The 23,313-nt window shown below is 49.2% G+C and overlaps 1 protein-coding gene across 1 annotated transcript in view; it reads left to right on the top strand.

Annotated features, from left to right (window-relative positions):
* LOC119971445 (mixed lineage kinase domain-like protein) overlaps positions 1 to 23,313 on the top strand; it is a 93,800-nt gene that overhangs the window by 58,411 nt on the left and 12,076 nt on the right. Inside the window, 4 exon segments of the mRNA XM_038806982.1 lie at positions 6,101 to 6,236; positions 11,934 to 12,018; positions 13,798 to 13,943; positions 14,351 to 14,400. Coding sequence (XP_038662910.1) covers positions 6,101 to 6,236; positions 11,934 to 12,018; positions 13,798 to 13,943; positions 14,351 to 14,400 — 417 coding nt within the window.

Genomic DNA, 23,313 nt, shown 5'->3' with positions numbered 1-23,313 from the left:
ACCTGTCGACCACTTGACCAGGCGTGAGGTAGTCTGTAGGGATGTCTACTGGCAGTAATACCGCTGTCACCTCAACATGAACTACCCCTGGGGGTTGCTGACCCAACCGCCACGTTGTCGGGGCTGACACAGCATGATTACTACAAATTAGGTTCCGAGATGGACATGGAGGTTTCTGCACAGCAGACCTCAGCAGAATAGTTTGATCGCCATCGAGGTCCATGAGGTTCCCCTTCGTCGGTCTGCCCAGGAGAGGCGTGCAACGGCCCGTTACATCCCACCCAGAACCACCACAGTGGGGACACAGCTGCAGGCTAAACGATGCAGAAAGCCTTTAGCAGAGGCAGCTGATGGGGGATCTTACAGGCTCTGGGGGGGGTTAGGATTATTCTAACCACTATGAGAATTCGATCATTGATCTCCCGATGCGGCTCATTGAATACGAGTTCCCCAGGTAGGGGATGGAGACCCACCATCTGGGACTTGTTAAGGCAGGATTAAAACAGGCCCAAGGCAGGGCCTAGTGAGAGCTATCCTCCTAGTAGGGTCCACACTGGGAGCGAGATGCCATGTAAAGTTTGACTTGTGTATACGTAAATAAATTCACCTACATTTATGACAGTTTCCTTATGAGTATCAAATAAGGACAGATTTTGTTCTGCTAAAGAATATTAGTGAACTAGATGGGTTTTAACAATGGTTGTATTGAACTTTTAATTCCAGATTTTCGTTTAATTCAAATTGATTTTATTGGATTCAAACCTGGGTCTCCGGAGCATATCCCTGGGTCTCTGGATTACTTCCAGTCCAGTGAAAATACCACTACGTCACTGCCTCCCCTGTCATTTCAGGGAGCTCTGGATTTGTTTTTCCTACCTTTTTCCTTTGAAGGAATCTACCTTGTTGCCCAAATCAACTCTCCTTCGATGGTAGCCCGTTGATCAGCTACCATTTTCCTTGCCAACGTTTGAGTTAATCTATTCAGCTGAGCCCTGTTATTTCCCCATTTAAGTGGCTTTTCCCCAGTTAATTCTTACTCTGGACTGTCCTTTGTCCTTTTCCTAAGTCAGCATATAATGTCTGAGAGAATGATCATGTCCCCTGACGCGCGATCAGTAACTACTGAAACGAAGGAGTAGTCCGAATTGAAGGCTTTAATCAACAAGATGTTTCCCCAGCAGCTCGAGTACAGAAAGAACGTTGGCTGCTGGGAAACACAGGTCTTATACCCCGCCTCATTGGGCGGAGCTACCTTACATCCCGACCAATGAAATGCAAACACTTGGGCCAATGAACAGCGAGCCTTCTCCACCAATGGTAGCTCACACTCCCAGGTACCGTAGTACCTCTAGTCATACTACCACATCCCCTAAATGTTCTCGTACTGATACTTGATCTTCTTGGCCTACCTCATTTCCAAGAACCAGGTCTTGCAGTGCCTGCTTCCTTGTTGGACTGGAAACATATAACTGAGAAAACATTTCTTGAACTCTTTTCCCTCTCTGCACTTTATACTACTATTTTCACAGTCTGTATTGGGATAATTAAAATCACCTTATAAGTATGTTTATAATTTTTGGGCCTTTGCAGTTTCTTTGCAAACATGTTCCTCCACGCCCTTCCCACTATCGGTGACCTATAGACTGCACCAAGCAATGTAATTGCACCTTTTCTGTTCCTGAGCTCTAGCAAAATTGATGATGTGCTTGATCCTTCTGGGATATGAAATGAAATGAAAATCGCTTATTGTCACGAGTAGGCTTCAATGAAGTTACTGTGAAAAGCCCCTAGTCGCCACATTCCGGCACCTGTCCGGGGAGGCTGGTACGGGAATCGCACTGTGCTGCTGGCCTGCCTTGGTCTGCTTTAAAGCCAGCGATTTAGCTGAGTGAGCTAAACCAGCCTCTTATCTGCAGCATTAAATGCTTTTAACAATGCAGTCACCCCTCCCCTTTTCTTCCTTGCCTATCTTTACTGAACACCATGGATATATAACACCCAGTCCTGCCCTTCTTGATGCCACGTCTCAGTTATCACCACAATATCTTGGCTGGGATTCTCCGAAATCCCGACCAAGTGATGACGCCAGCAACAAAACCGGCGCGAGCGACGCCGGTGTCAACGGGCCTCCAGGCCCAGTGATTCGCCCCGTCCTCAGGGGCTAGAACAGTGCTGGCGTGCAGTGCGCTGCTCCGGCACCAAAAGCTGGCTGCTACAGCCGGCGCGGGTCCGTGCATGTGTGCCACGGCCATCTCTTCGCCGTCTCACGGGCAACACGGCGGAGCCCCACAGGGGCCTGGCGCGGAGGAACATAGGCCCCACCCTCCTGGAATTAGCGCGCCCGCCGATCGGTTGCCCCTGATTCCGGGCCTGGCCACCGTGGAGGCCCCCCTCCGGAGTCGGCTCCCACCTCCCCCCCCCCCCCCACCCTCCACCAGGACGGCCCTCGCAGCCAGATCAGCGAGGTCCCGCCGGGTAGACCATACGCAAGTGACTCCAGCGGAACTCGGCGGGCACTCGGCACTCAGATCCCCACCTGTTCACTTATTATTACTGTCTTGTCAGACTCGTCAGGTTGAGAGGGTTGTTAAGAAGGCGTACGGTGTGTTAGCTTTTATTGGTAGAGGAATTGAGTTTCGGAGCCATGAGGTCATGTTGCAGTTGTACAAAACTCTGGTGCGGCCGCATTTGAAGTATTGTGTGCAGTTCTGGTCGCCGCATTATAGGATGTGGAAGCATTGGAAAGGGTGCAGAGGAGATTTACCAGGATGTTGCCTGGTATGGAGGGAAGATCATATGAGGGAAGGCTGAGGGACATGAGGCTGTTTTCGTTAGAGAGAAGACGGTTAAGAGGGGACTTAATTGAGGCATACAAAATGATCAGAGGATTAGATAGGGTGGACATCGAGAGCCTTTTTCCTCGGATGGTGATGTCCAGCACGAGGGGACATAGCTTTAAATTGAGGGGAGATAGATATAGGACAGATGTCAGAGGTAGGTTCTTTACTCAGAGAGTAGTAAGGGCGTGGAATGCCCTGCTTGCAACAGTAGTGGACTCGCCAACACTAAACGCATTCAAATGGTCATTGGATAGGCATATGGACGATAGAGGGACTTTAGAAGGGTTTCACAGGACGGTGCAACATCGTGGGCCGAAGGGCCTGTACTGCGCTGTAATGTTCTATGTTCTATGTCAGGGTCCCGCTCTGCTGTCTAGCCTGTCTCACTGTCAGACTCTCACTCTGCTGTCTAGCCTGTCTCACTGTCAGTCTCCCGCTCTGCTGTCCAGCCTGTCTCACTGTCAGACTCTCACTCTGACTGTCTAGCCTGTCTCACTGTCAGACTCTCACTCTGCTGTCTAGCCTGTCTCACTGTCAGACTCTCACTCTGCTGTCTAGCCTGTCTCACTGTCAGACTCTCGCTCTGCTGTCTAGCCTGTCTCACTGTCAGACTCTCACTCTGCAGTCTAGCCTGTCTCACTGTCAGACTCTCGCTCTGCTGTCTAGCCTGTCTCACTGTCAGACTCTCACTCTGCTGTCTAGCCTGTCTCACTGTCAGACTCTCACCCTGCTGTCTAACCTGTCTCACTGTCAGACTCTCACTCTGCTGTCTAGCCTGTCTCACTGTCAGACTCTCGCTCTGCTGTCTAGCCTGTCTCACTGTCAGACTCTCACTCTGCTGTCTAGCCTGTCTCACTGTCAGACTCTCACTCTGCTGTCTAGCCTGTCTCACTGTCAGACTCTCGCTCTGCTGTCCAGCCTGTCTCACTGTCAGACTCTCACTCTGCTGTCTAGCCTGTCTCACTGTCAGACTCCCGCTCTGCTGTCTAGCCTGTCTCACTGTCAGACTCTCGCTCTGCTGTCTAGCCTGTTTCACTGTCAGACTCTCACTCTGCTGTCTAGCCTGTCCGTCTACCTGATTTCCCTCTGTTGTCCAATCTGCCTCACTGTTTGATTCTTCTCTCACTGTCGGGCAGTTGAGTGAACAATTACTGGTACAGGGAGTACCGATGATTAAGAATGTAAATTTGTCAAGTTTATTTTCTTTCATCCATAACAGAGGGGGAGCATAGCCCTTCACCTGCCTCACCTGTGTATGGTGAAGAGAGGTAGTCTGCAGCACTTTTATACATAGTTGAATGGAAGTGGTAGCCAATCCATTGGCTACGTTTGTGCTACATTTGCAAGGACACAACTGTGTCTGAAGACAGCCTGGATAAACCTATCAAAATAATGACTGTTGATTGGCATCCTGAACTGGGCAGTGCTTTGAGCAGTGTGCAGGACTCGAGATTGGTTCACCAACAATGTCATGAGTTCCCGTTACTGCAGATCTGTTGTGAGACAGTATTCTCTCCCAGCTCACTTGTGAACCAATCCCCAACATGCCTTAAGCAAGATATAACAAAGGTGGGAGTGGGGCAGGTGCGCTGTGCATCGCTGTTCCCAAGCTGGAGTTACAAATGCAAAACCCACAGGGAAATAATTGTGGATTCTGGAAATCTAAACAGAAAATGCTGCAAATACTCAGCAGGTCTGGCTCAATTTGTGGATAGAAATAGGGTTAACACCGGTTTGTTCCGGGGAGAATTGATGGTGGGTTCCTGAGTTGGCACAGGGCAGGGATCAGGAGGTTGGGGGACCTGTTTATAGACGGGAAATTTGCGAGCCTGGGTGAGCTGGAGAGGAAGTTCAGGCTCCCCCCGGGAACGCCTTTCGGTACATGCAGGTGAGGGCGTTTGTCAGGCGGCAGATGGCGGGGTTCCCTCTGCTGCCACCGCGTGGGGTCCAGGACAGGGTGCTCTCGGGGGTGTGGGTTGGGGAGGGGAGGATCTCGGCAGCATACCAAGTGATGCAGGAGATGGACAAGGCCTCAGTTGAGGAGTTGAAGGATAAATGGGAGGAGGAGCTGGGTGATGAGATTGAGGAGGGGACGTGGGCGGACGCCCTGGGAAGGGTGAACTCCTCCTCTTCTTGTGCGAGGCTTGGCCTCACACAGTTTAAGGTGCTGTACAGGGCTCACATGACCGGGACAAGGATGAGCCGGTTCTTTGGGAGTGAGGACAGGTGTATTAGGTGCTCTGGGAGCCCAGCAAATCATGCCCATATGTTCTGGGGGAATTTGGAAGGGCGTGGCAGGGACGTTGTCGAGGGTGGTAGGATCCAGGGTCAATCCGGGCTGCGGGCTCGCAGTGTTTGGGGTTGCGGAGGAGCCGGGAGTGCAGGAGGCGAAAGAGGCCGGTGTTCTGGCCTTTGCGTCCCTGGTAGCCCGGCGGAGGATTCTTCTTCAGTGGAAGGACGCGAGGCCCCCAAGCGTGGAGGCCTGGGTCAACGACATGGCAGGGTTTCTCAAGCTAGAGAAGGTGAAATTTGCCCTAGGGGATCAGTGCAGGGGTTTTCAGGAGGTGGAAGCCATTCCTGGACTTCCTGGCAGAACGGTTAGAAACAGGCAACAGCAGCAGCAACCCGGGGGGGGGGGATGTTTTGTTTTGTATTAAAGGGACGGGCATAGTTGTTCTGTGCCAATGTCGAGCATTAATTCATTTCCTTTCTGTGTATACGCGGGGGGGGGGGGGGGGGTTCTGTCCTGTCTATTAAAGGGACGGGCAGATGTTTTGGGGGAAAGATGGGTGTTAGTTATTTCTTCCGCTGTGTATGCGCGCCGGGGGGGGGGGGGGGGGGGGGGGGGGGCTGTTCTTTGTATTAAAAAAACAATTCTCTGTCTTTTTGTTGTTGATATTATGCAAAAATTATTTTAAATAAAAAAGGAAATAGGGTTAACATTCAAAGTTGATGTCCTTTCATCCTAAGGTATGAAAACCGATGTATTACTTTGTCTCTTTCAAAGATTATCATCCTGACAGGTAAAAGGTGCCTATGTTGGAGAAATGCCATGCTGGTATTGTTGCTTTGTCACAAGATTTTACTGGTCTGGCAAAGCTACTTCACGCTAACTTCCCACTGCCGAATGCAAGCGCACCAGGAGATGGCAGTGCTACTTAATGAGCAAAGTCACGTTCACATTCAGATCAGCACGAGGGCCTCTGCCGATCCAGGACTGATGGTTTAACAATTGGCCAACCTGCCGCTGTTTCTTACAGGTCCCGACATTAAGTTCTTAATCGTGATGGAGTACTTGGAGCTGGGGTCCCTGCGCACAGTGCTGCAGGGAGAGCGGCAGCTTAGCTGGCAGACATGTGTTCGCATGGCATTGGACGCTGCCAGTGGCCTGTACAGGTAGGCTGGTTGTGTGACAATTAGGATATCAGGAGAATGGAGATGTAAGATCCTAGCGTTAAGGTATAAAATCATTCTAACTAAATCCTGCTAAGTTCCAAATTCAAACCTAATAAGGTATGAATAATTAGTATTTATGAATCAAGTAGAATTTATTAAGCAAGATTTTACAGATACTTAACAGAAAACATGAAGAAAACATGGAAGTTCCTCACCCTTCCAATTCCGAGGATTCCTTGGGCATTGCCACTACAGGCAGTGTCTTTTTATTCTTCTATCTCTTAAATGATGTTGAACTTTGTCCAGAAGAATCATGCCCCAGAAGCCATGGTAAAACCATGCCATCCGAAATTCCAATTTTCAACTTTTACCCCCGCTTTCCATTATTCTGGAATCCCTCATTTGGAAATCGTCCAAATTTACCTCTTCCATTGGTACGTCATCTGACGTCACACCACCCTTGTAACCGAGTCACGTAGGCTAAGACAAATAAATGTCCTTCCCTTTTCCCCAGAGTTTATATTTCATTGCAAACAAATACTACATCCTTTAGTTATAGATTACTAATGTATAAGCAATGTCACATCCTCTTGTCAATACTACTCCTGTCATAAACATTCATATGAATATACTGTAACCCATTCCCACCAATACTGAAACCATTAAGAACAAATGTTAAAAACACTGCCTGTCATAATGTCAGAAAATAAGGAAACATTTCCCTCTGAAACAAATATATTTCCGACAATATAGTTAATTAAATTAATGCATGGGTTTTGTTTGAAGTCAGTGGGTGGGATTTTACCGACCGCCCCACCAAGTGTTTATCGGCAGGGGAGGCGGCCCACCAGTGGGATTTACCAGTCCTACGTTGTCAACGGGATTTCCTGTCGAAAGCACCCCTCATCGCCAGGAAACCCGTGCGCCGGCATGGGACCGGAATTCTCCGCCAGCGCGAACAGCCGGTAAATCACGCCCAGTGTTATGATCTGGCAGGTGATAATTGCTGTGCAAACTAAATCCCAAAGGGAAACTTGGCAAGCTTACCACAACTCTTTTCTTTTGTACTTTGATCACAAGAAGATGTATGTACTGAAGGCAGAAGTCACAAATTTCAGTCAAACTTTTTGGGGGTTTTAAATATTGAATTAAAACAGATATTAACAGAAGAAGAGAAAAGTTAGACACACAAAATTACATTTACAAAGTTAAAATTAGTCTTACAGAACAGTCCCCCAAAAATACTTCCTACTTGGTTAGACTGACAAACAAACACCTCTTTAGGCAACAATCCCTTATGTTTACATAGAACATAGAACATAGAACGATACAGCGCAGTACAGGCCCTTCGGCCCTCGATGTTGCACCGACATGGAAAAAAACTAAAGGCCATCGAACCTACACTATGCCCTTATCATCCATATGCTTATCCAATAAACTTTTAAATGCCCTCAATGTTGGCGAGTTCACTACTGTTGCAGGTAGGGCATTCCACGGCCTCACCACTCTTTGCGTAAAAAACCCACCTCTGACCTCTGTCCTATATCTATTACCCCTCAATTTAAGGCTATGTCCCCCTCGTGCTAGCCACCTCCATCCGCAGGAGAAGGCTCTCGCTGTCCACCCTATCTAACCCTCTGATCATTTTGTATGCCTCTATTAAGTCACCTCTTAACCTTCTTCTCTCTAACGAAAACAACCTCAAGTCCATCAGCCTTTCCTCATAAGATTTTCTCTCCATACCAGGCAACAACCTGGTAAATCTCCTCTGCACCCGTTCCAAAGCTTCCACGTCCTTCCTATAATGAGGCGACCAGAACGGTACGCAATACTCCAAATGCGGCCATACTAGAGTTTTGTACAACTGCAACATGACCTCATGGCTCCGGAACTCAATCCCTCTACCAATAAAGGCCAACACACCATAGGCCTTCTTCACAACCATATCAACCTGGGTGGCAACTTTCAGGGATATATGTACATGGACACCGAGATCCCTCTGCTCATCCACACTACCAAGAATTTTACCATTAGCCAAATACTCCGCATTCCTGTTATTCTTTCCAAAGTGAATCACCTCACACTTCTCCACATTAAACTCCATTAGCCACCTCTCAGCCCAGCTCTGCAGCTTATCTATGTCCCTCTGTAACCTGCAACATCCTTCCGCACTGTCTACAACTCCACCGACTTTAGTGTCGTCTGCAAATTTACTCACCCAACCTTCTGTGCCCTCCTCTAGGTCATTTATAAAAATGACAAACAGCAACGGCCCCAGAACAGATCCTTGTGGTACGCCACTCGTAACTGAACTCCATTCTGAACATTTCCCATCAACTACCACTCTCTGTCTTCTTTCAACTAGCCAATTTCTGATCCACATCTCTAAATCACCCTCAATCCCCAGCCTCCGTATTTTCTGCAATAGCCGACCGTGGGGAACCTTATCAAACGCTTTACTGAAATCCATATACACCACATCATTTTTGACCTTAATAATCCCAGTAATATTACCACAAAGCAAACCTATTGTTGCTGCAGGGATGATACATCACGTTGCTTCTCACTCTCTCCCAGTTTGATGTGGAAATTCAAGAAGCGTTAAAACAAAACCCTGCTGTCCGAAAAACAAAAATTGTTTGGGTTGGCTGGAAAAGTGTCTCAATTTGGGCTCTTCTTGTCCCAACATAGAGCAGCACCCCAGGAGGTCTTACATGGCCACTCTCCACACAGTTCTTACATCTCTCTTTAAATCATCTTTTCTCTTTTATCTTGATTCCATTGTCCTCATCCTTCTTTGAAACATAGCTTTCCCAGAATATTACGTTCTCCCTATTTCCCACTTTCAGGTCAAATATCAGCACCTGAGACCTGTGCCTGAAATAGTCATTAGATCCTTTGTAAATTCAAATGGTGGGGGATGTTTAATGTCTTTTTGAGGACCCCTCTGTGATTTCCAGCCCCTTATTGATTGTGCAGGTTGCTTCCAGCTTCCGCTGCTAATATAGGTTGTGTGTATTTAAATGAAGAGTATGGGCTTGATGGGCAAAGAGAATATTTTTTTGGCACTTGATTCCTTCATTTTCTAAGGTACACCCTGCCCCAGATGTTCTATAATAATCTTTAATCTGTGAAAATCTCCTAGTCACCACACTCTGGTACATTCTGAGAATTCAGAATGTCTAATTCACCTGGCAAGCACGTCTTTCGGGACTTGTGGGAGGAAACCGGAGCACCCGAGGGAAACCCACGCAGACACGGGCAGAAAGTGCAGCCTCCGCACAGACAGTCACCCAAGTGGAAATCGAATCTGGGACCCTGGCGCTGTGAAGCAACAGTGCTAACCACTGTGCTACCGCACGCCCATATATTTATTAGTGTCAGAAGTAGACTTACATTTACACTGCAATGAAGTTACTGTGAAAATCCCCTATTCGCCACACTCCGGCACCTGGTCGGGTAACTGAGCACATCCAGCAGAGACAATTCAGAACATCTGCCCTCTGATGATTGGGCTGCAGAAAGACAAGCAGCTGATGCTGGAATTCCACACAACCAAATGTTGGAACCCCTATTCAATTGGGTGGAGTATTTTGGTAAGGAAGGTGGTGTTACAATCATACGTCCTGCGACAAATTGTGCTGCTCGTCATGCCACTCCTCATGGCAGCTGTTGTCCACTGGGCAATGATCAAAACCAATCTTGGTGCCAAGCACCTAACAAGTGATTATGCTGAAGCGAAGTAGATGGGATCTGTATGGAATTGTAATGGCTTCATGAAAATTCATGCAGTAATGGAAATTTGAAATTATGTCCGTCCTCCATATCAGACTGAATTTGGTTGGTCTGTAATATGAACCCTGGATGGTGGACTGGGTTCACGTACGGAATCTGGCAGGCGAGACTTTTCACTGGGGGCTTGGATTATTCCCACTAGGCTCCACAGGCCTGCAAGCCAATGCCTTGTATGGTTATAGAACATAGAACATACAGGCAGAAGGAGGCCATTCAGCCCATCAAGTCTGCACCGACCCACTTAAGCCCTCACTTCCACCCTATCCCTACAACCAATAACCCCTCCTACCCTTTTTTGGGCAATTTAGTATGGCCAATCCACCTAACCTGCACGTCTTTGGACTGTGGAGGAAACCGGAGCACCCGGAGGAGGAACCCCACAGACACGGGGAGAACGTGCAGACTCCGCACAGACAGTGACCCAGCAGGGAATCGAACCTGGGGCCCTGGATCTGTGAAGCCACAGTGCTAGCCACTTGTGCTACCATGCTGCCCTTAATCGTTATGGCCGGTTAAAGTCCACAAGTACCCTGGCACACACTAAGTGGAGCCCTAAAACTGTGCCTTATCTCTGGCAAGGTGTACACATGGGTAAAAGAAAGTTCTCCTTGTGTAACCTTCAGTGTCTTGGTTCAGAGATATTCAAACATGGTGATCGGTTTCAATGTTGTCAAGAAGATACATGGCTGACCAACACCTACTACTTCCCTCCTGCACCTTGGATCCAGGATGTTTGCTTTGTTGCTGCAAAGTTCATTTCAGTCCATGTACATTGCAGCCCTCTCAGTGCACGATTTAAAGGAAATGTTTCCAAGTGACATTTCAGGCAGGTTTGCTGAGAGTTTCTCCCCGGTTCCCCACCGCTATCTGACCACACATAGTCATTTTTAACAGGCCCTGGGGAGTTTCTCTCCGGGCTAGCCCACACTGCAAATTCTTTTCATCACTGGGGATCTGAAATCGCTGGCCTGGCCAGCTCCTCAGGAGATCAGGCCAACATCTTGAAAGGGTACCCCCATCTTGAAGTGACCTTGAAGGCCCCTACATGCCCACCCACAGGCAATGTCACCCCCCCCCCCCCCCCCCCCCACACACACGATTACCCCACACCCCCGAAATGAGGATACCTGCTATGGGGTCGCTGAGGGCCCTCCCTTTTCATGTCTTCCCACCCCCCTTTTCAGGACACCACCACCCCCCCCCCCCCCCCCCCCCCCCCACCCTTCACTCCCTCCAACATTCCAGAGGCCCCTTATACCCGCCCTTCAAACCCCCCCCCCTTCATATCCCCCTCATCCCCCCTTTCATGGGCATGGCCCCCTTCAGGCCCTGACCCTTGAAGGTGCCACCTGGGTACCCTGGCAGTGCTCCTGCCAGCCTGCAGTGCCACCTGGACGTTGTGACAGTGCCACAGCGCCAAGGGGAGAGCCAGTGTGCCTTGCCTCTGACTGTCCAGCGGCCCCTAATGGGCTGGCAGACCACCCCCACCAGGTGCTGTCTCGCCTGGTCAACGTTTGTGTGGACCAGTACTAAACAGCACCCAGCTGGGGTGTCCTTGGGGAGGCCGATACATGCTGGGAACCAGGTAGACGCGGCATCAGCGCGGCTAAGTGGGTTCTTAAACTGTCAAATCTGGTTAGATCTCATGAGGCGTTGCGGCCACTGGTGATCCGAGGGGACGCCATCTCCGGCATTCACCAGCTGCTTCCCATTCCATTTCCGGCGGGACACGGCCGGTAGATCGCGTGCTTATCCTTCTACTTAGGTCCTTGTAGTTTAATTTTTTAAAAACCCATGGAGACACAGCTCATAAAGGCTATTCTTCCTACAGTGGGTCGAATGAAAAATCATTAGGATGTGTGCGGTGTGACAGTAATGCCCTTGTCTTTTTCTCTGTTGCAGGATGCACCAATCACCTGAGAAGTTCAAACTTCACTGTTCAATTGACAGCACTAGATTCCTGGTCGACCAAGGTCTTCGAGTAAAGGTTGGTTAAGGATGAACATCCACCTTTAATACTAACCCGAGTACAGTTTTTTGGCTGATTCAAGAACATTATGTAGACTGCAGAATTGGAACTAAATTCCCTCGACAGCCGGCCTGCTTCCCTGATCCAGTTACTGTTGGTTCATCCCTGATAGTTTCAATTCTTTCTGAAGTAATTTGATTCCAGAGCAGCTCTTTCCTGACTGTACAGGATATATTTCCATCCCCGAATCTGGGTCCCTTTGCGCAAGAATTGGCCCCTCCCGTTGTATCTGCGGCCACCTGTACTAAGTCGGTCTCTCAGCGAGGTCAACGACATCAACTGCTTGAACAAGAGCTGTCAGAAAGCCAAGAGAAATAGAGAAAAATGGAGATTAAAACCTTTTAAAAAATAAACCTAATGCTCCCTCAATACTGCACAGAATTGTCAGCCTAGATTATATGCTCAAGGCCGGGACTGGAATTTGAATCCATACCTTCCTGATTCACAGAAAAAAATAACAAAAAGGCATTATATAGCATCTTTCAGGACCACCGGATATTCCAAAGCACTTCACAGCCAATACTTTTGTCATGCAGGCCTGCAGCCAATTAGTCTACAGCCAGCTCTCGCAAACCGCAATGAGATAATACCTATTTTGTGATATTGATTCACATTAAGCTCTGGGATGGGACTCGAACAGTGCAGCACTCCATTAGTCATGCACTGGAGTGTCGGCGCAGGTATATGTACTCCAGTTCTGGGATGGGACTTGAACCCAGAAAGCAATGACTCAGATGTGAGTGCTACCAACTGCAGTGCGATACGTAGATAGTTGATATGCTGCACAAGGGTTTTGTCGGGTTGGATCATTACCCTATACCCCACATCGAGGACCTATACGTAAAATTAGCCACTGGACACTCATTTACCAAGCTCGATGTGAACTAAGAGTATTTGCAATTAGAAGTGGACTCTGCCTCCCAAAAAAGTCGCTATAAACATCCATAGAGGCCTGAACAAGTACACCAGACTATCCTTTGGAGTGTCGTTGGCCTGTACCATATTCCAGAGGGTGATGGAAAACATACTACGAGGGTTGCCATGAGTGGCAGTATATCTAGAATGCATGTTGGTCACAGGAACAACCGAACAGGAACATTATATATTTTGGGCGAGGTGCTCCATCGTTTCTCGGAGACGGATGTTTGCCTGCAGAGAGAAAAGAGCGTTTTCCACGCAAGGGAAGTGGTGTATCTGGGGTACCGAGTGGGCCATGAGGGGTTACACTCGGTCAGAGAAGGTATGGGCTATTCAGTAGGCTCCTATACCTGAAAACACCACGGAGCTGTGGCCTTTTTTGGGACTGGTGAACTATTACAGCAAGTTCATCCCCGGTGACAATGTTGGCCCCCCCTTACGCCTCCTTTGTTAAAAAAAAAAGAGCAGGCATGGAGAAAGCAATAGGAAGCAGCATTTACACAAGTATAAACACAATTGGCTTCCTCAGGCTTGTTAACACGTGATACCGCCAAACACCTAATTGTCGCATGTGATGCATCACCGTTCTGCATTGGTGCCGTTTTATCACATCGCATAGAAGATAGCAGAGAGAGGCCGAGTAAAATTATGCACAAATTGAGAAAGAAGGTTTGGCAATTGTCTTTGCCATGAAGAAATTCCAACCGAGGCTCATACCTTCCAGCTAGAATCATAGAATAGAATCATTGGATCCCTCTCTATTGAAGGTGCAACGTTCATCCCAGTATTTGCTTCAGTCTTCTCTCTTCCTGTGTTTAGTTGGGAGGCTTCGAGCTGGCCAAGACAGAGACCTCGATTCGACGGACCAATGCTGCCTGTCAGAGATCTCAAAAGATGCCATTCATCTCACCACAGCAGCTGGGCAACATCAACCACCCATATGACAGGCCCTGTGAAGTGTACAGGTAAGAGGCTTGTACAGCAAGAGAACAGAGAAAGCAATGATTAACCTGCACCGCAATTTGTAGAAGTTATTGTCTGAATGTGCAGGAGGATGACAGTGTCAATGTGTCATATGGCGATCAGATTGTAACAGGCTTTGGGCAGTGTGTAATGGAATGGGTTTGTATTTGGGCCTAAGTCTATATCAGGGAAAAATGCCAGTGTGCAATAATGGTTCAATGTGGAAAAAGGATCAGACTGTAATAGATTAGGGGGTTCAGTATCTAACATCGTATGGAGTCAATGTGCATCAGGGTAATTGTGTATCAGTTTGTAATGGGGAAATTAATGACAATTTTTCATTGAACTGTAGTTTCATAGATGATGATTGATAGGCGATTGATGGTTTCATCTGATCTTTTCCTTTCAGTTTTGGGATTGTCCTTTGGGAGATAGCCAGCCGTATTCTGCCATTTAGAGGTAAAAAGTAAAATCTTCTTCACCCAATTATTCTTTTCTTTCCTCTTTGAATGAGTAGGATATTGTGGGCATGAGGCTGTGTCTGATACTGAATTGATGCTGTCTACAATGGAATCCAGTCTGGTGCCAAATATTGTCGGCTACTGGCTGAGTAATATTGGGTACTACTTGACACTGTGTCTTGTATGGATTTGGTGCTGAATGCTGTCTGGCTGCAGCCTGGGAATGCTTGCTATTATCTGGTGGTGGGTTCTGTCACAAACTGGCTGAGTTTTCTCTGATGCTGGGTGCTATGACACGTTTGATGAGTGAGGCCTGCCTTTTATAATCGGTGGGAGCTGCCTGGCTCTGGACGTTGCCTGGTTCTGGGCATAGACTGGCTCCGGCGCTGCGCTTTATTTTGATAAAAATTCACGTTACTTTTCCTCGTATTAAATCGTTTTTGAATGATTGTCCGGTATCGTGTATTATGTCTGGGTAGTATGCTTGCAGGAAGAGTGCACTTGAATTGCAATGTCAACTGGTGATTCAGGAGCCAAGTGGTTGCTGGACCATGTTAGAGGATATGAAATGATTAATTAGTTTGTGGATTGGATTCGTAAGGGAAAATTACAAGACAAAATTTACTAACTACCTTGATTGAAGGTTTTAGTTTGATCTACAGTAGAGGGCTGATGATGCAATGATGGATGTCAGGTGTTGTGCCCCATAACTCATATCCAGCTTCTTTCATCTAGCTCCCCCTGCTTTCAGCTTTGAAGGTCTAGCTTCCTTGAATCAAGTTTGAAGAAAGATCTTTGACCTGAAACATTGGCCGAAATCTAACGGCAGCGCCGGAACTGGGGCGCGGCGTGGCTGGTAAATCTCGCGAGAGGCATCTTGTGGGATTTACCCGTCTTGCCACGCCTCACAACATCTACCGGGATCGTGCGAGTCGTTGCGATCTGGTTCCTGCCCACAATGGGTGGGATCTAGATCTGATTAATCTGCATATTAAAGTGCTGCAGTAAACAGGTGGCAGTGGCAGGTGCACTGCCAGGGTGCCAGGCTGGCAGTGCCAAGGTACCCAGGTAGCATTTTGCCCAAATCAGGGAATGGGTCAGGGGGTGGCCTGCCCTTATTATGTGGGGTTTGGGAGGCTCAATAACCCCCTTATAGGTGAGCTGAGTGTTAGGGGTCTTGAAATCGGGACACTACATCCCAATCTCTTCCTGTACTGGCAAGCAGAGCTCCTCAGTGTAGGAAATGGGACTAAGTATGGTCTCAGCGGGGCGTTCCCTGCTGAGGCCCCGAAATGAAACACAGAGCCCTGTTAGATAGTATAGTCTTTCTCGGCGCTACGAGCGTCGGGAAACACCCGTGCGCTGACACGGGACTCCTGTTTCATTTCCCTTAAATCGCGCCCATTAACTCTATCCCCCCCCCACAAATGTCACCTGTCCTGCTGAATATTCCAGCATTTTCTATTTTTGTTCGTCCATGCATCTCACTGAGCCTAGTTCCCATCTGCATTCAATATCTCCATGTAACTCAGACTCCTCTTCTTTGAACCTATCATCACTTCCCCATCAGATTCCAATCAGGCTTTCTATCTGGTTTAATTCCATTGCACGCCAGGGTGTTGTAAATCTGGGCCTCGACACCCTGACTGGGTATAAAATTGAGGCTCATAGGAATTATGGAGTGAGCTTATCGGAACATAGTAGTAGGAGTAGGTCATGTAGTCCACGAGCCTGCTCCTCCATTCACTTAGATCATGGCTGATCATTTACCTCAACACTACTTTCCTGTGCTATCCCCACATCCCTGCCTGTCATTCGTATTCAGAAATCCATTGATTCCTGTCATGAACATGCTCAATGATTAAGCTTCCATAGCAGTCTGGGGTAGAGAATTCCAAAGATTCATCACCCTCTGAGTGAAGAAATTACTCGTCACCTCAGTCCTAAATGGCCCGCCCCATATTCTGAGACTGTGGCCTCTGGTTCCTGAGTCACAAGCCAGGAGAAACAGAATGTTTCCAATTTAAATGATCCTTCTGCAGAACTCTATCTCTTAATCTAATTACAACAATGACACCCCCATCGGCCTACTTTTCAGTACATGAAAATTATGACAGTGATTTTACCAAAATAAAAATATTATAATTCCTTATTTTCGCAACATTAACCACAGTTCATTCACCTTTCCAATTGGATTTTTGTACCACAGAGGAATGTCAATTTGCTGTAGACCATGTGAACCATTGCCTGCCTACCGTCAAATATTTTGCTGTATTTTCCCAACCCATCATTGCCAACTTGTCCTTCATACCTTCTAGTTTGCTCTGTTTCGATTTAAGACTAGTTTCGGGGCAGCAGGGTGGTGCAGTGGTTAGCACTGCTGCCTCACGGCGCTGAGGACCCAGGTTCGATCCCAGTTCCGGGTCACTGTCCGTGTGGAGTTTGCACATTCTCCCAGTGTTTGTTTGGTTTTGTCCCCACAAACCAAAGATGTGCACGGTAGGTGGATTGGCCACGCTAAATTGCCCCGTAATTGGAAAAAAAAATTGAATTGGGTATTCTAAATTTAATTTTTTTCAAACTATATCATTTATTAATAAATTTAGAGTACTCAATTCATTTTTCCAATTAAGGGGCAATTTAGCGTGGCCAATCCACCTACCCTGCATATCTTTGGGTTACAGGGACAAAACCCACACAAACACTGGGAGAACGTGCAAACTCCACACGGACAGTGATTCAGAGCCGGGATCGAAGCTGGGTCTTCGGCGCCGTGAGCTAGTGGTGCTACCCACTGCGCCACCGTGCTGCTCCTATCACTTTCAAACTTAATGTCAAATTCTATCATACTGTTGGCACTATTTTCTAAAGGCTTCCTTGCAGCAAGATTATTAATTAGTCCTTTCTCAGTGCACAATACTAAATCTAAAATAGTTCACATCTAGTTGGTTATTCAATGGACTGCTCCAGTAGCCCATCTCATACATAATCTAGGAATTCATCCTCCAGAGAATTAGGGTGGCATTTACCGCGAAACTCGCTGCATGTTGCACAGTGGCGGTGCTGGCCCCCCCCCCCCCCAAAGGGATTTTCTGGTCCCGCCGTTGTCAACGGGAATTAGGTTAACCGAGTCACCATGTAAATTGAATTTGCTCATTATGGTGAGCACCAGTTAGTGGTTAGCACTGCTGCCACAAAGCGCCAGGGACCCGGGTTCGATTCCAGCCTTGGGAGACTGTGTGCAGTTTGCACATTCTTCTTGTGTCTGCGTGGGTTCCTCGGAGTGCTCTGGTTTCCTCCCACTGTCCAGAGATGTGCAGGTTAGGTGGATTGGCCATGATCAATGCAAGGGGTTATGTGAATATGGCAGGGTAGTGGGCCTGGGTGGGGTGTTCTTTAGGAGGGTCGGTGCAAACCAGATGGGTTGACTGGCCTCTCTTCCACACTGCAGTGATTCTATGATTATTATTGTATTTCCCATGGGGTACATGCAACTCAAATTTCCTGATTGATACAGTGCGCAACCATCCCACTACAGATTGGTGGCCGATAAACAACTCCCACTCTCACTAATGTACTGATCCGATCCCTTATTGACAATGGTACCTAACCTCCTTTTCCTTTTTGTCTATCCTTAAATGACGAATATCCTCGAATATTCAGTTCACGCTGTAACCACATCTGCGTAATGGCAATTAAATCATACCCATTTATCTCTATTTTTGCCTTCATCTATCTTGTTGTAAATGCCGTGTGCATTCAGATAGAGTCTTTTCAACATTATTCAGCATTGTGATCCTACTCAATGCTTGCCTTCACATCATCTGTTTTCTAATTTCGCTTACTACCTTTCTACTTCCTGCTACTAGTTCTGATTCCATCCAATCTGACCTGCCACTCGGGTTCCTATCTCCTGCCAGTCTAGTTTAAACCCTCTCCAAAAGAACTTGCAAATTCTCCCTGTGGGGATGCCAGTTCCAGTCCTGCTATGCTCTATCTGTCAATGTGGTGAGCCACATATGGCTACGTAAGGCTGTTGTATGTTCACTATTGTTCTACTGTTCTATTACTATCATGATCTCCACTGTTGTATATACTTACTGTTATTGCTGTTCTGTTATTGGTTGTTGCTGTTGTACTGTTGGAATGTTGTTATTGGTGCTGCTGTTGGCTCCGCCTGTGGCTCCGCCCCTCTGAGGAGGTATAAAGCCCGTCGATCTGGGGCAGTCTTGCAGTGCGGGAGGAGCTACAGGTTGACACACTTTTAGTCTATTAAAGCATCAATTCACTACTACTCAGCGTCTCGATTCAATTGATGTTCATCAATTTAATAGACTAAAAGTTTTTTTGATAATGGATGCTTCCCTCAAACCTGAACGTCTCATAAGAACATAAGAACATAAGAACTCGGAGCAGGAGTAGGCCATCTGGCCCCTCGAGCCTGCTCCGCCATTCAATTAGATCATGGCTGATCTTTTGTGGACTCAGCTCCACTTTCCGGCCCGAACACCATAACCCTTAATCCCTTTATTCTTCAAAAAACTATCTATCTTTACCTTAAAAACATGTAATGAAGGAGCCTCAACTGCTTCACTGGGCAAGGAATTCCATAGATTCACAACCCTTTGGGTGAAGAAGTTCCTCCTAAACTCAGTCCTAAATCTACTTCCCCTTATTTTGAGGCTATGTCCCCTAGTTCTGCTGTCACCCGCCAGTGGAAACAACCTGCCCGCATCTATCCTATCTATTCCCTTCATAATTTTAAATGTTTCTATAAGATCCCCCCATATCCTTCTAAATTCCAACGAGTACAGTCCCAGTCTACTCAACCTCTCCTCATAATCCAACCCCTTCAGCTCTGGGATTAACCTAGTGAATCTCCTCTGCACACCCTCCAGAGCCAGTACGTCCTTTCTCAAGTAAGGAGACCAAAACTGAACACAATACTCCAGGTGTGGCCGCACTAACACCTTATACAATTGCAACATAACCTCCCTAGTCTTAAACTCCATCCCTCTAGCAATGAAGGACAAAATTCCATTTGCCTTCTTAATCACCTGTTGCACTTGTAAACCAACCTTCTGTGACTCATGCACTAGCACACCCAAGTCTCTCTGAACAGCGGCATGCTTTAATATTTTATCGTATCTCGAACTGGACCCGCAAGCCGCTGAAGCGTTGACTATCTTTGAGCATTGGCTCAGTTGCTTCAAGGCCTACCTCGACTCCTCGACTACTGTGGTTTCCCCGGCACTCAAACAGCGTCTCCTCAACGCCCTGGTGAGCCACAGGATCTTCCAGTTAATCAGGGACACGGCCTCGTATACGGAGGCTGTAGACGTACTCAAGGGACAGTTTGTGAGGCCGGTCACCGAGGTCCTCGCTCGACACCGCCTGACCCAGGCGTACCTCACTCCTGCGCCGTGTGGCTGCCGGCCAGCTCCGGAGGACCATGCTGTTATTTCTGCGGACAAGGCCAGCATCCCCGGCAGCGTTGCCCAGCACGCAGCGCTGCGTGTAATGAGTGCAGCAAGAAATGTCATTTTGCGAAGCTATGCCTGCGCCGTTCTAAAGCCCCAAAATAAAAAATCTGTCAGGGCTGGCCTGAGGCTCACAGACCTCGCAACGTGGCAACGTGCCTGCCGGGACCTCCCCTTCCGACATATCATCCGCCGCGTGGGGGCCGCCATCTTGGCCGCCATCGTTGACGCCGCCATGTCGTTATCACGCTGCTGCCACAGATAGTCCTCCGCATTACCTCAGCTCGGTCCAGCTCGACCAGTCCCGGCCTTACCATCTGCATTTCCAGTGCAACCTCAGAAGCCTAACTCTAAAATTCGGGGGGGCCCTGCCCCTTCTCACGATCTGCGGCCTCGCGACCCTGAAGGTCGCCCCTCCCTCGCTCTTCTTTTTTAAAAAAAATTAATTTAGAGTATCCAATTCATTTTTTCCAATTAAGGGGCAATTTAGCGTGGCCAATCTACCTAGCCTGCACATATTTTGGGTTGTGGGGGCGAAACCCACGCAAACACGGGGAGAATGTGCAAACTCCACACAGACAGTGACCCAGAGCCGGGATTGAACCTGGGACCTCGGCGCCGTGAGGCTGCAGGGCTAACCCACTGCTCCACTGTGCTGCCCTTCCCTCGCTCTTCTTGAACCTCACCCCAGACTGTAAGCCCGTCACCACCCAAAGCAGACGGTACAGTGCTCAGGACAGGGCCTTCATCAGGTCAGAGGTTCAGCGGCTCCTGGAGGAAGGGATCATCGAGGCTAATAACAGTCCCTGGAGAGCACAAGTGGTGGTCGTCAGCAGCGGGGAGAAGAACCGGATGGTAGTCGACTACAGTCAGACAATCAACCGGTACAATCAGCTCTATGCGTACCCCCTCCCGTGCATATCTGACATGGTCAATCAGATTGCGCAGTATTGAGTCTTCTCTAAGGTAGGCTTGAAGTCCGCGTTCCACCTGCTCCCTATCCGGCCGGAAGACCGGCAGTGCACTGCCTTCGAGGCAGACAGCCGCCTCTTCCAGTTCCTCCAGGTCCCCTTTGGCGTCACCAATGGGGTTTCGGTCTTCCAATGAACAATGGACCGAATGGTGGACCGTACGGGCTGCGGCCCACGTTCCCGTACTTGGATAATGTCACCATCTGCGGCCATGACCTGCAGGACCATGACGCGAACCTAGATATATTCCTCCGCACTGCCCGGTTCCTTAATTTAACCTACAACAAGGAGAAACGCGTTTTCCGCACAACCCGGCTAGCCATCCTCGGCTATGTCGTGGAAAACGGTGCCCTAGGGCCCGACCCCGATCGCATGCGCCCCTTACTCCAGCTCCCCTTTCCCCACTGCCCCAAGACCCTGAAACGATGCCTGGGATTTTCTCGTATTATGCCCAGTGGGTCCCCAACTACGCGGACAAGGCCCGCCCACTCATTAAGTCCACCATTTTTCTCCTGATGGCTGAGGCCCGCTTGGCTTTTAACCGCATCAGAGCCGACATTGCCAAGGCCACGATGCACGCTGTGGATGAATCCCTTCCATTCCAGGTGGAGAGCGATGTGTCTGACTTTGCCCTGGCCGCTACCCTCAATCAGGCAGGAAAGCCTGTTGCCTTTTTTTCCCCATACCCTCCATGCCTCCGAGATTCAACACTCCTCCGTCGAGAAGGAGGCACAAGCCATTGTGGAAGCTGTGCGACACTGGAGGCATTACCTGGCCGGCAGGAGATTCACTCTCCTCAATGACCAACGGTCAGTTGCCTTCATGTTTAATAACACACAGCGGGGCAAGATTAAGAACAATAAAATTTTGCGGTGGAGAATCGAGCTCGCCACCTATAACTACGACATCTTGTTTCGCCCTGGGAAGCTCAATGAGCCCCAGATGCCATGTCCCAAGGTATATGCGCCAGCGTGCAAACAGACCAGTTACGGGCCATCCACTACGACCTCTGTCACCCGGGGGTCATCCGGCTTCTTCACTTCGTCAAGGCCCGCAACCTGCCCTACTCCACTGAGGAAATGAAAAAATGAAAATCGCTTATTGTCACGAGTAGGCTTCAATGACGTTACTGTAAAAAGCCCCTAGTCGCCACATTCCGGCGCCTGTCCGGGGAGGCTGTTACGGGAATCGAACCGTGCTGCTGGCCTGCTTGGTCTGCTTTAAAAGCCAGCGATTTAGCTGAGTGAGCTAAACCAGCCCCTAGGGGATGTCAGGGCTGTGACCAGGGATTGCCAAATCTGTGCAGAGTGCAAGCCGCACTTCTATCGGACGGACAAGGCTCACCTGGTGAAGGCCTCCCGCCCTTTTGAACGCCTCAGCATGGACTTCAAAGGGCCACTCCCCTCCACTGACCGTAATGTGTACTTTCTCAACGTTGTTGATGAGTAAAATAAATGATAGAAATAAAAATTAAATGAATAAAATAAATGAATAAAATGAATAAACCCCTCCCCCCAACCTTGTAAAACAAAAAGCTGCGACCATTTAAAAAAATAGCGGCGCGGGAGAGGTGGAGATGGAGGGAGTCGGGCACCGGAATGGGCACCCCGGGGGGAGGGCACACACTGGGTGGGGGAGAGGGCACACTGGGGATGGGGGGGAGAGGGCAGGATGGGGATGGGGGGGGGGAGAGGGCAGGATGGGAGTGGGGGGAACAGGGCACACTGGGTGTGGGGTAGGGGGCACACTGGAGGTGGGGGGTAGAGGGCAGGATAGGTTTGGGGGGAAGGGCAGGATGGGGAGGCGAGAGGGGGCACACTGGGAGTGGGGGGCACATTGGGGGTGGGGGGGAGAGGGCAACAGGGGCTAGGTCCTTAATTCCACCCAGGCCGAGCGGCTGATCCGGGCAGAGAGGGGGAGCAGCCCCGCCGAGAGGCCGGTGTGTTTGGGGCAGGGGTGGGGGAGCTGCAGGGCCGTCTGTCGCTCGTCAGCGCAGCCTCGGGGAAGAGGCACCCCCGGGCCTGGGACAAACCCAAATTAATTTAGCACCGAGGCTTCGCTCACCACAAACTGCAGCCGGAGCCCCGGCCCCGCTCCCCAGGCAGCTTCCCCGCTCCAAACTCCGCTTCACACAGCCCGCTGCAGCTTCCCGGCTCCAAACCCCGCCTCACACTGCCCACTGCAGCTTCCCCGCTCCAAACCCCGCCTCACACAGCCCGCTGCAGCTTCCCCGCTCCAAACCCCGCCTCACACAGCCCGCTGCAGCTTCCCCGCTCCAAACACCGTCTCACACAGCCCGCTGCATCGTCACCGCTCCAAACCCCACCTCACACAGCCCGCTGCAGCTTCCCCGCCTCACACAGCCCGCTGCAGCTTCCCCGCCTCACACAGCCCGCTGCAGCTTCCCCGCTCCAAACCCCGCCTCACACAGCCCGCTGCAGCTTCCCCGCTCCAAACCCC

This window comes from Scyliorhinus canicula, chromosome 9, assembly GCF_902713615.1.
Source record: "Scyliorhinus canicula chromosome 9, sScyCan1.1, whole genome shotgun sequence".
Classification (NCBI taxonomy): Eukaryota; Metazoa; Chordata; class Chondrichthyes; order Carcharhiniformes; family Scyliorhinidae; genus Scyliorhinus; species Scyliorhinus canicula.
Note: the sequence above shows the minus strand (reverse complement) of the source record. Positions and strands in the feature narration are given on the sequence as shown.